The sequence below is a fragment of the Pithys albifrons genome, chromosome Z, assembly GCF_047495875.1.
Source record: "Pithys albifrons albifrons isolate INPA30051 chromosome Z, PitAlb_v1, whole genome shotgun sequence".
Taxonomy (NCBI): Eukaryota; Metazoa; Chordata; class Aves; order Passeriformes; family Thamnophilidae; genus Pithys; species Pithys albifrons.
The window spans coordinates 34,387,341-34,401,495 of NC_092497.1; the positions used below are offsets into that span (position 1 = coordinate 34,387,341).

General features: G+C 37.1%; 1 protein-coding gene across 2 annotated transcripts in view; it reads left to right on the forward strand.

Moving 5' to 3' along the window:
• Nucleotides 1–14,155, forward strand: part of TRPM3 (transient receptor potential cation channel subfamily M member 3) — a 303,699-nt gene that overhangs the window by 156,524 nt on the left and 133,020 nt on the right. For both annotated transcript variants that reach the window (XM_071579832.1, XM_071579833.1), the window contains exons 4-6: nucleotides 2,828–3,041; nucleotides 5,850–5,974; nucleotides 12,279–12,450. In XM_071579832.1, coding sequence (XP_071435933.1) covers nucleotides 2,828–3,041; nucleotides 5,850–5,974; nucleotides 12,279–12,450 — 511 coding nt within the window. The remainder of the gene's footprint in view (nucleotides 1–2,827; nucleotides 3,042–5,849; nucleotides 5,975–12,278; nucleotides 12,451–14,155) is intronic.

The window sequence follows — 14,155 nt, forward strand, 5'->3', positions numbered from 1 at the left end:
CAGCAGATGCCCAAGGCACACCTGACCCCTCAGGCTGCAAGCTGGGTGCTAAAGAATCCTGTGAGATAGGAGCTCCCCTGGGGGAGGTACTGGATTTTCCCACCTGAACCTGAAGGTATATAATCTTGGAGTTTGGAGACTTCTGAGACCCCTCAATGGATCCAGCGGAATACCAGAACCTCGACAGCACTGTGACCACGACTCTCGACCAGACAGCGACCATCGTCTGCATCACAGGGGTTTTTTTCCCTTCCTTTTACTTTGGACTCAGAGGAACCACGTGGGGGTCTCAGCACAAGGGCTACTGAACACCATTGTGTTTCTGCCCTGGGGTGTTGGATTATACTTCTGGGGTTTGTGGGTTAAAGCCATTTTCTCTTCGTGTCATTGCATTTATTGTAATATTTTTATTAAATTGTGACTCTGCCTTATAGTCTCTTTTATGTTGGGTTCATTTATTCTGCTGGTTTAACTGTAAACCAGCACAGCACAGATGAAAAATCACAATTTTTGTACGATTGCAAAAAACTTCTAAAATATTAAATCTTATCTGTGATGATTTAAATTTTAATTTACTTGAAAAAACCCTGTTTTGGATTTATTTTTTCCTAAATTCCCTCTTAATAGAGTAAAATGATCATAAATATAGAGGGATTTTGCCTTCAGTATAAAGAGCAACTTTTATTGCAGTTGTTTGCAATAAAAAGTGTCCGTTTTTCAAATAAATGGAAGAAAAGATTTCTTCCAAATTTCTGATTCACTAGATAGACTTATATTTGTTGAAATTCAGAGGTCTTAATTTGGAAGAAGAGTAATGCATAGGCTTTAGAAGGTAGGGGCAATAACATCATACATTCTGTGACAGAAAAATAATACAAATAATCAAAAAACCCTGTCACTGTGTCTGGTTTAGATAATACACATCTGATGCCATTTGTGTCTCCATCTTAGTATCATCCTGGATAATTCAATGGCTTCTGTTTTCGTCATATTTGTATGGCTATTGCTAGCATGAATTGACCTTGTCTTCTTAAGACTACCAGTCTGTCTTCATGAAAAAACAGAGGAAGGTACCAGTGATTCCAAAACAAGATCTTCATAGTTTGTTCAACAAAGTTTTCATGTAGGCCCCATGAAGGATGCTTCTATGAATGCCTCCATTTGCCCTTTGCAACTTCAGTTCTGCCTAAAGACAAGCAAAAGGGAATCGGGTTCTGTCTTCTTACATCCCCTCAGGTGTGTTCAAACTCTGAGACTACTCAATTCCCAATTTAACAACTATTAACATCTCAATCTGGTCAGTGGGATTAGGTGCCAAACAAGATTTTTCTCCTACATAGGAAATGGAATGTGTAGCTACTGAGTAGGCAGTGCATCTATATATCAGCTTAAAGATACATTTTGCCAGACATGAATCCTGCATTTTCTCTGACCATTAGGTGCTACAAATTTGCCTGGCTGCTGCAGAGAAGATTACGGATTCGCTGGAGCAAATGTGCATTCCCAAGTTCTTATTCAGCTTTTAGTTTGGTTGCGCCCATCCCCCCCCCCCCCCCCCCAAGTATTTCTGCTTCCAGAAATGTTCACTGTGCAACAACCCATTCTTGCAAAAACTCCTGTCTATGAGCAATTTCCTCTGGAAACCATCAGGTCCTTATTTCTTATTCAACTAGAAAGGAATCTACTTTGTTATCAAATGATATTACCAAAAAAGAATAAACTTTTGGCAAGAAATACCAATTAGACATGTCAGAAAGGGACAAAATTATTACATAATAGATGTGGATATTATCCTACCTGGCACATTACAATAGATAAGGTAGAACTAGGTACTCCTCTGAATGAAAGTAGAAAAGCTTCTGTTATTCACCTGATGTCTGTGCTAACAACCCATCAAGGGGAAGACTACTGAAGTTGCTCAACAGGCATTGATTTAGTCAAGTTTGATAGATGGGTGACAATCTGTAACCTATTTTATTTTATTTAGAGTGTCTTTTCAGATCTTACAGCTATAAGAAATTTTTTTTCCTTCTGCAGCCTGTTTCTGCTATGTAACTAGAAATCAAAAAAGTATTATCTGCCCTATCATGGATTTTGTGAAACTCTTCATACATCAGCAACAGAAAGAGCAGGAGAAAGAGCCAAAATAAAAGCTTGTCAGAGAGACAGGTGTACAAATGACATGGTAGTACTATAGAAATTTTGAAGACAGTAGTTATCTTTGAGCACAGAGAAATGGGTATAATCTGCCCTGGTGCAAAATGCTGCAGCTGTAGCACAGAATAGCCAACAACTAAAAATGCTTCAATTTGTTTCAGAGCTCTTTTAGGGTCTAGTGTCTTGTTAGGCAAGTTCATGAATCTCTCCAAATCAGTCTGTAAGTGATAGCATTCTTTCATCTGAAAAGTACTTCTTCAGCAGTCTTGTTCAGTTTAAACTTTAGCGTGCTTGAACAAATGACCATGTTTCTGTTATTTCCTATCTTTTGAGAGTTTGACTTTGTTAACTTGAAAGTGAGGTACAAGTGAATACAGAGTTGTGAGTCTGACTACCTAAGTCAACTTTGGCAGACTGCTTTTATTTTTGTTCCAGTTTTTTCTTGTTTATAAGACATTAACCTTTCAAGCATTGCTAAGAATTTTGAAACAATTAATGTCTTAATTTCCTAAATAAAGAAAGTTATAGGGGCTGTGAATTTCAAGTGTTCCATTGCTCCTAGTTTCCTAACTTGCCTTTTTCAATGATCTGTTGGACATGGTTCATATGTATTAGAAACTACTGAATATAACCAATCATTTTTTTTCTACTACTGTCCTTGTTTCTGCAGTATGTACGTGTGTCTTTTGACACAAAGCCTGACCTTCTTCTGCATCTAATGACCAAAGAATGGCAACTTGAGCTCCCCAAACTTCTCATTTCTGTGCATGGGGGCCTTCAGAATTTTGAACTTCAGCCAAAACTCAAGCAAGTCTTTGGAAAAGGCCTTATTAAGGCTGCTATGACAACCGGAGCCTGGATATTCACTGGAGGAGTGAACACAGGTAACAGCACCATTGAAATAAAAGTAGTGGCATCTAAGAGACTTCATCATAGAAAAAAATGAGATTACAAAGCCATTCTGTGTTTTATTAGTAATTTCTGTACTATGTGAAAACAAGAAAATGCCATGTTATTTCCAGCCTGGCAGCTGGTGTAAAACAGAATAAAAGGTATACTAAAGTATTAAAAGCACACTGTGGAGCTGAAAAGAAAGCCTCCTGTGAGGTAATTATATTAGTATATTGTCAGTGAAGACTTTATAGAATCAACCATAAGCTGCAGAAAAGGACTACTAACCAAAGAAGACAAACTCTTATTACACAAAACAGAAAATGTTATCATCCAGAAAAGACCTATATTTTAGGTTATGAGATGACCTGAAATATGAAACAAAAAAACATTCTGGTTTTTAGATGTTGCACAAAGCTTATTACTTACTTGCAGAAATCTTGACCTAATTTTTTGCTATTACTCTTTCAGCAACAGTGATATCATTGTCATTTCTATTCAAAGAAAAGGTATGTTTCTGTAACATACCATATAGGTGCCCTAATGACCCAAGGTAGCAGGTGGCCCAGTTCTGTTACTAGAAAGCATGTAAGTTTTGGCAATAAGCTACATGATTCATGTCCCTAGGGGGAAAAAAAAATGTGGGTACTCAATTACCCTCCCAGAAGGAGGCAGAAAGGAGGAGAAATTCAGGAGGAAGTCAAAGAGTTCTGCTAGAGATGAATGCAAAAAGTTTTGAGCTAAGACACATACTTTTAAATTCTTATGTTATTCTCATTTGCTGCAAGAACAAACCTATAATTTTTTACTTCAATTATCTCACAGAGTGTATCTTCTTACTTCTCTGGAAAACAATGTAATCTTTCTATCATGCATTAATTTTAGTACACTGTGGATCAACTCCTACATATTTGAACACAAATGCCTAATAGGTGTCTTGGACTTAGTTTCCAGAACATATCAAATCTAAAACAATATTCAGTTTTATCATGACAGCAATACAAATAGGTCATAATCATAGAATATGCTGAGTTGAAAGGGACTCACAAGGATAAAAGAGTGCAATGTCTGGCCCTGGGCAAGACTGCCCCAAGAACCATGTGTCTGAGCGTGTAGTCCAAATGCTGTCTGTCAGGCCAGGTGCCTGAAGAAAGCAGGTAAGAGGCAGAGCTTCTGGAGAGTGAGATAAATAGACTTGCATACATGTAATATGCCACACATCTCAGAAGAAGGAACAAGGAACAAAATTAGGTTAATTTTGACCTTTGTGCTGTGATCATAATAATGATTGTTGCCAGATACTCTTGTGTGGCAAAGACAAATAAAATTTTTTAGATAAATTTTATGTTAAATGTACATTAGAAAAACATGTATTATACATTTAATGCAGTGGATTAAAACTACAGAAATTTTGCCTTAAAAAGAACAGACTTTAACATTTGCATTTGGCAAATGCACAACTGCTTTTTACCATTTTTCAAATCATCATAGTTGCAAATGCCCAAACAATGCAAATGGACGAGGAAAGTCAGTACACATACAGCTGAAATTTTCTGGGGTTTCCAGAAATCAAAAATTACCTAGAAAAAACAATGTGGTTCAAGTGGCTCTGTGATGTTTTGAAAACACATAATACCAAAAACAGTCCTGCAATATCAGTTACCTCTCATTGCTGTCTGATTTCTGGAGCAAATCAGTTGACTGCTCTGGGGCTACATTTTCAGACTGTGGAGGTGATAGTTAATGGTGAAATTGTACAAATTGAGAATTTCTCAGTACGGTATCTTTTGTTGACAATTAATTTTAGAATTAGGTTTCTCCTAAGGAAAATTATAGTTGAAAAATCCTGAAAAACTGCTGTTGGACCGAGAATCAGTGATATGACAGAGATGATGCATACCTGGCTATAAGTATGACTGTTAAGTCACTTAAACCAATTCTTCTGAATATTCATGTTATGCCAAAATTTGATTCTAAATAGCAGAAATTTTTTCTCTGGATAGATTTTTTACTTTAGAGCCAGATCAAGAAGAAAACTCAGAAGCTGAGAAAACCACAGGTCTGCTTCAGTGCAGCCACATCCTAAAAACAGTTATTGATAGACATATTTTTTAAAATTGCATTATTAAAAGGAAGAAGGAATTACACTTGCTCTTTGCACAGAGATTTCACTGCAGCTGTCAAAGCTGGTCTAGAGCAAGCAGGGAGCACTTGGAAGAGAGCTGAGGAGCAGTCATTCTCTCTGCACTAATTTCTATTTTCACAGATTCCCCGGGGGTTTTAATACTCTACTGGAAACTGTCTTGGGTGACTGAGTTTGTTTGGAAAGAGTGGTAAAATAGCTTCATCACAGTGTAGCGTTATGATGTTTTCACATTTCCATCCTTTATGGGAGCATTTGTGCATGAGTTACATTTTTGGGACAGTTTGGGGCAGTGGGGTTGGGAAGACAATAAATTCCTGTCCTTTCTGTGCTTGGAAATACATAAATGCTTGCATGCACATCTATATGTGAGCACAAGTGCAGATAAAAAGCTGCATTCAACTGTCAATACTTCCATTCTTATTTCTAGAGTTGTGTATTTTTTTTCTAATTACTTAATTCAGGGGGGTTTTGTGTTCAATAAAATGGATTTAAAGAAACACTCTAATAATAATAAATAAGGATATATTCACAGCTTTATTTAATTTTAAGTATAGGCATATGTTTTCCCTAAAAAGTAAGTATCTATTCATTCTGTATGATAGTGAACATAAAGGACATAATTGTGAATTTCTCTTTTATGCCGTTTTTTTCCCAGGAGTCATTCGGCATGTTGGAGATGCACTGAAAGATCATGCTTCAAAATCTCGAGGGAAGATCTGTACCATTGGTATAGCTCCCTGGGGGATAGTAGAAAATCAAGAGGATCTGATTGGCAAAGATGTAAGCCCAATATGAACATAGATCCTTTCCAATATCTATAAATCTTCCATTTATTTTTTCCTGTCATCAACAATTTCTCTTAAAACTATTGTCTGCAGCAAAAAAAATAATATATACACAGGTTGTCCATTATGATTGATGGTGCTTTTAACATGGCAACAATAAAAATTCCTGCTCTGTATGTTCTTTAAATTATAAAGAAATTTCATTAAAAGCTATTCTTGGAAATATATTAAAGATTCACCCTTAGAACTCTACAAACCCTGAGAAATGCCTAAGAAAACACTGATTACAAAGCTTGAAGTCTGATTTATGTTTAAACAATACTATGGTGATTTGGTTAAATTCAGAATTGCATTTTTATTAATGTGATTTTGTATATTTATGGCCAGACTTGATGAACGAAGATTTGGGAAGGGCTCTTCCCACATGGGTGTGCCTTTCCAGCCTGAGCAGTGGATTTTATAGGTGAGGCACAGCATGTGCAGAACTGGTCCCACCATTTAAGTCCTCAGGTCCATCTCCCACGGCTGAGGAAGGTTGGACAGTCCTCGGGACTGTCACAGCACCCGGTACTAACCAGGGCTGATCCTGCTGAGCATCCAAGATCTGACAGGATCGGATGGCAGGGAGGCATTGAACTGTCCAGGGACGGTCCCCAGTGAGACTCGAACTCAGGACCTTGCGATTCAGAGTCCAGAGTGCTCTCCTTTATGCCATGGGACCACCCTAATAAAATTTTGAAGGGTCTTATAAATGTATTGTAGATAAGATCAGAACTTTATTCACCTTCAATCACTTTCTGAGACAGGGTTGGTGTTCCTCATACTCTTTCATATCATTCTTCTCTTTTAAAACTATACTATCACTGAGAAAGATTAACCTCCTGATTTTAAATACATTAATAGTTCACCTGCCATGGTTATATGTTACCTGAAGTTTTTCTGAGCCCATTTCTTTTCTCACCTCTGCTTCATTCCCAAAAAATCTGCCTGAGAAACACTGGCTAACTTTGAGTGGAGAAGATACAGTTTTCATTTTACACAAAGAACTTTTTCTTTTCTGGGTAAGTCTAACCCATCCTCCTCTGTATGTTCCTCCATGAGCAAGTTGAGAAGAGAAAGAAAATTCAAATATTAGTTAGTTCAGAGGAATTACAATGAGTATGAAGTAAATAATTTAACTGGCGTTCATTGCAATTTGCTATTAAAGTACAGCCATTAGAGGGAATCATATCAGCATGAGGTTTTGTACTTTAATACCACACAAACAAGCAGGCTAGGACTTTGCAACAGTAATTGAGTCACTAATGAACTCTTCTGAGAGGCAGTGCAAAAGGTGACTAGCAAAAATAGTTAAAAATGTACTGTATGTTCTTAAAGAAGTGCAATACACACATCAATTTCAAATAAGCTGTGTTTAGTGACTATGCATGGATTCTGGAAACTTTGCAACAAAGAAGTCAAGAAATAACATCAGATTAGCTATGGATTTTAAAACATTGCTGTTCCTTCATTACTTATTTCCACCTATTGGTAAGCTACCTACTTTTGTTCTCTTGTGGTCATCAACTGTTATAGGGGATCTGGACCCTTCTTTTGCAGAAAGAGCTAAAGTCAGGAGTTGATTTCCCGAGTGTTCCACCTAACTGGGACAGTTTCCCTGATTTCTTTAAACAATGATTTCCTCTAAATATCCTTTGAATTTAATAGGAAACCAAAAAGTTTTAAGATAATTTTATTTAAAAAAAACAAAAATTACTGGTTGAATCAAAAAAATGTTAATGCTCACTGTGATCTTAGACAGAAAGTGGCAGAAGTTTAATATAAAATTAAGAATAATAATTTGAATGGGGTCTTCCATTAATGCAGAAACAATTTTCTCAATAAGGATTACAATTACAGGGTCATCACTAAGGACAAAAATATTTCAAAATGTAACTTTTCTTCTGAACCTCCTAGCCCCTAATAGTTTCATAAAATTTTTGATCAAAGATAGGATGTAATGCTTAAACACTTCTGGTTTTATTAGTCTCTAATGCACTTGTAATGATACTGCTTTATGCTTACCAATACCAAACTTCATCTTTCATTTTAGTGCCTTGTCAGGCTGCTTTATGAAGACTTTAGTCCACTGAGATATCTGTAATCTTTTCACACCCTGATTAAGCACAAATCCTTTACAACTATGTTGAACAGAATATGACACAGCTTCAAGTAGGCCATATAAGTCACTAAATCTTCTCAGTAATGGCCTTTACAAAAATTAACTTTTCATTCTTATTGTTTTCCCTCCCTTCCCCCTAGATTTTCTCAGTTACTTATGCCTCAAAAGACTTTCTCTCTTAATTCAGTGCATGCAGTTTCTTTAGAAGCATTTGGTGAGAAATCTGTTTTGGAAGCACTTTAAAAATCAAAGTGTACTACATTGACTGGCTCATTAGAGGTGAGTGCTGTGAAATGAACCAAGATGTGGAAATATAAATAATACCCCAAGCATGTAAAATTAACCATCATTAAGCAAGAAACAAAGGGTAGAAAGGATTATACAGAGGGAAAAAATGTCAGCCGATAGTAAAAGGCTTGTCAAACTCTAACATCAATGTGAATTTATGCCTATATGCACTGTGTCTAGCTGAATATCTATCAGAACTCAAGAGATATCAAAACATACTTTTCCAGCATCAGATAGTCACAGAAAACTGTCATAGTCATGGGATTTAGAGAGACAGTAGGGGACAGGAGCAGGGAGCTGTTGTTACTACACATGTCCCAGCGCATGTTGCCTCTTTGTGCCTCGTGGCAAGTCAGGAGTGCTCAGCAGAAGTGCACCTTTGCTGATGCTTCAGCCCATGCCTGGCCTATATGGATCTAGAATTCATAGCTGAGGGATTTTATTGTATTTACTAGTCTATCCAAATCAGTCAGCCTTTGTGAATCCCAAGGGCTTTCCTCAGAGCCCTAAAGGAAACTCACCAAGTTAAAGAAAATATTACTGTTGTTTTCTATTTGTTATACTGTGATGATTAAAGATCCCTAAAGAGGCATGTCTTACTCCAGTACTGTAAAAGGAATATAGCAGAAAATAGTGCACCTCATAACACTGTTAGATTCCAATTTAAAAACAAAACACATGAGGGAGTTAGTTGACTTATTTCCTCATATTTTCTGGTAGAACTGAGAATGTAAAAAAGCTTGTTCAGTCTTGTAGAAAACTGTGATTATAAACAAGTTTCTTCCTACATACAGAGCCATTCTCTCTTCTAAAAGAGTAAATCTTTGTAGCATGCATGTCTTTACTTTCAGGGTCTGTTCAATACTCATTTGGGTTTAAAACCTTCACCTCAGTTGGAGACCTTGGGCAGAGATAAGGACTGACATATTTGTAACATATATGGAGAATTTGGACCATGGTGCTTCCAGGATCCTCTGAATTAAAGCAGGAACCACACTGTTACCTGATGTGCCCCAGAGAAATGAGGCTGCAGAGGTGGCTTGATTTGAACAACAGCTGTTACTTTTCAAGAAGTAAAGCATGCATCTCTTTCTTTTATCACCACTACTCTGAGCACACTGTCTTAAATTCTTTGTCTTCACCTAGACTGCTCAGATTCATGCACTGGTTCACATGTCACTTGCATGCTCATTGTCATGGTATGTTACCCTAAGAGATTTTTCAAGTGCTATCCCTATGTTGAGTATCATGTGCCCACAGGTAATCCAAGCAGAACAACAGTGCTTTTAATTCAAGCTTGCTGCTACCTCAGATTGCAAAGGCAACTGCGGGGGTTAGTCAAGCTCCTCACCTATTGACAGAATGCTCTCAGCCCATGTAACATGACTACTGCTTCCCAGCATGGCTGCTGTTGCATTCATTAAACTGTATTTGGAGGGGCTGTCTTGAGCGTAAATGCTTCATTTCAGTGCAAAGTTGGATGGGGCTTTGAGAAATGTGATCTAGTAGAAAGTGTCCCTGCTCATGACAGAGGTATTGCAACTAGGTGATCTTTTAACATCATTTTCAACCCAAACTGTTACATGATTCTACTTGTGCAGAAAGAGAATAAGAAGACAGCTTAAAGTCAAAATTTTTTCCAACCATTTAACTTGCCTGTAAAATGCAAGGGATTGAAAAGAACCAAGGAATGGGAACTGCAAGAGTCAGAAATCAAAAATCTGCTGAGTGTTGTGGAAAAGCAAGTGACTTCAAGGAAATAGCCTCAAACCTTAGGATTTTCTTTCCTTTCTGAAGATTTTGCTTATCCTTTAATCAGACAAAGCTAACAGTGTGGTTTGTACAATGTTATGGTTAAAAAAGAAATTCAGTTGCTTAACTGTGAATGCTGTGAACAGTTCAATTGAAAATAATTGCAGTCTCATTTTGGCCTCTATAAAATTTTTTAATTTTGAGATTCACCTTGTAGCTAAACACAGAATGAAAGCATAACCTTCTGACCTGTACTGCAGCAACCTTACTGAGTCAATGTGTGAAACCTTTGGTGCTGCAGCTCATTAGAACTGCAGATCAAGCTGTCACGGCTAGAAAGTTTTGAGTTGTGGCTCTCAGGAACAAACCTACAAACTGTTGATAGAATTGCCTGCACAGCAGCTTCAAATCATAGAATGAATGGGCAACCTCTACTGTCAGACCTTGCTCGTATGTACTATCCATTTATTGAGATATAGGATGGGTATCAGTTTAACAAATCTCACTGTTTTAGTTTGATTTTTAGGGGGGTGTGAGAGAGAACCTTTTTCTTTGTGGCATGGGACACACGGTTTCTGTATCTGTAGAAGCTAGCTAATGAACATGCTTCAGCAGCATATGGATATTTGTTGTTATATGCACCCATAGAATAACATGTTACAAATGAAACACCAAAAGAAATCTGAGACAAAGCTATCGCTTGTTCTCACAGTGTAGTGCCCTGCCTTGCTGCTGGCCAGCTTCCTCTTGGTTTTCTCAGGTCTCCTTCCTCTCCATGTCAGGAGGAACAGCTTACAGAGTACTCTATGCATAACAGTTGATAACAACAAAGGAAGTTTAAGAGTAATATATAGAAAATCTCTGATTAAAGAATTATTAATGCATATTATTTGTAAATAATTATGTTACAATTAGAGATCTCACTAGAATTACAAAAACAAAGGCTTAGAAAGCAATCAATAAATTATTATTTTCTCTCTGCAAGCATTTATATCATATTTTGAGTATACACTTTTGTGCATTAAAAGCACCAAATAGGAAAAATTAAAAATGCCAGAACTGTGAATGAAATTCCTTACAGATGAAGGATAACCCAGTTGAGCTTTCCAACAAGTCACCTGAGAACTTCTTCAGCTAGTAGTTCATTTTACAAATTTTCAAGAGTTTCGTCTCTCCAAAAAGACAAGACATACATAAGCAAGGCAGGGAACAGTATTGCCAGAAGATCTTTGAAGGATCAGCCAGGATCCCTTGACTCAATACCAACTGTTTTGCCATGTTAGTACAATACTACTTATGTTAATGGAGATCTACCAAAATAGGTGACTTTCAAATGTTGCCTGGTGCTATTATTTGGTCTCCTTGGTGGCAATGAGCAGGATACTCTGCAACAGAGTCTCTATCTGCAGCAGAGTTTATCCTGATGAAATCAAATCAATGGAAATGTAACAAACTCCTCACTGAATGGAAACTTTCTTAAGTTGCTGTGAACATAAATAACTGCCTTTGTAGTAATGCTAAGAATGGGCAAATAGGGATTTGTCTAAGAAAATTGAAAATGTAGTGTAATTTCATGTGTACCCATGGAACTTTCCTGTATGTGTGTGTTTGTGGAGGATCTTTTGTGCTGATGGCTTGGAATGAGCCAAAACTGGAGGCATGGTGCTGGGTGGGATCTAGAAAAGAAGAATCAAAGAGTTCAATCAGAATGTAGTGAGAAGTTACTGCAATGCAATTAAAAGTAATCAGCAGACAGGGTATGGGGGGGAGGGGGGAACAGGGAGGTGTGTGCGCAGTGACATAGACCTTTGGAGTAGTGATCATTAGCTCAATTTTACATGGACACAGTGACCATCCATGCTATTGAAACAGATCACCTTGGAAAACCCCTTTAAGAGTGTCTGCATCTAAAAGGACAGCGTTAAGGTAATTTTTTACTTTACACATAGAAGGCAGCAATGCTGAAGTGCAATACTTCAAATATATTTTTTTATTTTTTTCTTTTGTTTCATCTTGTCAATTGGTATCTTGTAATTGATTTAATTGAGAGGATCTTTTCTATTTAGTACTTTTTTTTTCCTTTTTCTCTATAATGCAGGTGGTCCGACCATACCAGACAATGTCCAATCCTATGAGCAAGTTGACAGTTCTCAACAGTATGCATTCTCATTTTATTTTGGCTGACAATGGCACTACTGGTAAATATGGTGCAGAGGTGAAGCTTCGTAGACACCTGGAAAAGCACATTTCACTTCAGAAGATAAATACAAGTGAGTAACATTTTTCTTGCATTGCTTTATAATTGCAATTATATAAAACACTGAGTATAAAGAAAAAAAAGTACTGCATATTTGAGGGAGTATTTCTACTGTCTCAAATGGTGAGCATGAGCAAATAAAAGCAAATACTGATGAACAAAGATAATATTTTATTTTAGAGTGCAATGGGTAAAGGCACAGCTCAAATAGCTGGATTTGTTTCTGGTAAGTTTCAAATATTTCTCAAGATTCAGATTCAATCTGTGTCTTTAGCAGCCCCATCGCCTTAGAACTGTGTACAGTTAAGTTCTCCTTGGTTTTGGAAAAAATACGGTGACAGAAGTAAAGTTAAAAAAAAGGTAACAAAATAGGGATAGTTTTTTAATTATAAAAATACTTCTACAGATTAAAGACACATTGATATTTAGAGGCAGAGAGAGTGTTCCATAGAAGTGTTGCTATGCTCTTGCACTGTGTTAATTTGTTTTTCCTAGGCAGCTTTCATTAGCCAAAGCCAGAGGCAGAATATGAGGTTAGTCTGTCTTTTCAACTCATCTTTTACAATCCTGATATCACATCATGATCATACTGTAGCCCCAGTGCTTCTTCTAAAGTTATATTTTTCTTTCACAGTCATGTACTACTTCCCTACATAAAATAAAAAATAAAATGATGTAAGAAAGCACGTCTGCTTGGATAAAATAAAATATGACCTCTCAATACTAGAGTTATTATTTCTACAGTGTATGCAAGCTTGCTTTATCTTAGGAGTTAATTTATATTTATTTTAAGTCTCACAAACAAGCCTCAGTTTTGTACCTAAGTAAGATTTCTTTAGGAATGAAAACATATCTAATTTTTAAAAAAAGATTATAGGCAACACCTTTCTGCTGATAACCCTCTTTAAACATGCAATTTTGAGGAATGGTGAAACTTTTTGTGATCTGGGTACTCAAAACTAGAATGAGACTAGAAAAAACATTTAGACTATCAGACATCAGATGATAAGGCATTACAGGCAGGCCCAATGGATGAACCTCCAAACTTTGGTGGTTCCAGTCAAATCTTTGCCTGACCTGTCCAAACATCCACAAAAATTGATGGATTTCTCTTGCCTGGTTTCTCTCTGCAGCACCCACCCCCACCCCCACTTCCACACGTAAAAGTGTATGTATCTTCCCTTTTTCTTCACTTTTCTCTGTGACAGTCTCTCTGTCATTTAACCATTCCCTCACAAGTATCCATATCTGATAAACACAAAGACACTTGGATCTCACAATACTTCCTCAAAGTAGAAATGTGAGAAAATTGTTCAAAGGGAAGGTTAATAATAAGAATTGTACATCTCTGTCCAATGTCATCCAGAATGTTTCTGCCAAATTTTGTTTTTCTTTGCTTTAAAAGAAAATGACTGAGTCCTGATCACCCTCTAGTTAATAGGAAGTTGACCATATGGAAGAGAGAAAGACCACCTGCCTTGTTGGGTCAGCCAAACAGATGGACCCTTTCTGATGCCTTTACATACCCTCATTTCTAGTAGAAAAATGTAGATCCTCTACCCCTTGAGTGCCAGGGCATCACTGCAAAGGGATCTTCATCCAAGTGGTAGAGTGTGCAGCCATGCATGTATGTCATTATTTACCATTTCAGTTCTAAGCATGTGAAGTTGGGGAAAACACTGACAGCATCAGAATTTTGTTTGCTGTAAAGCTGGGAG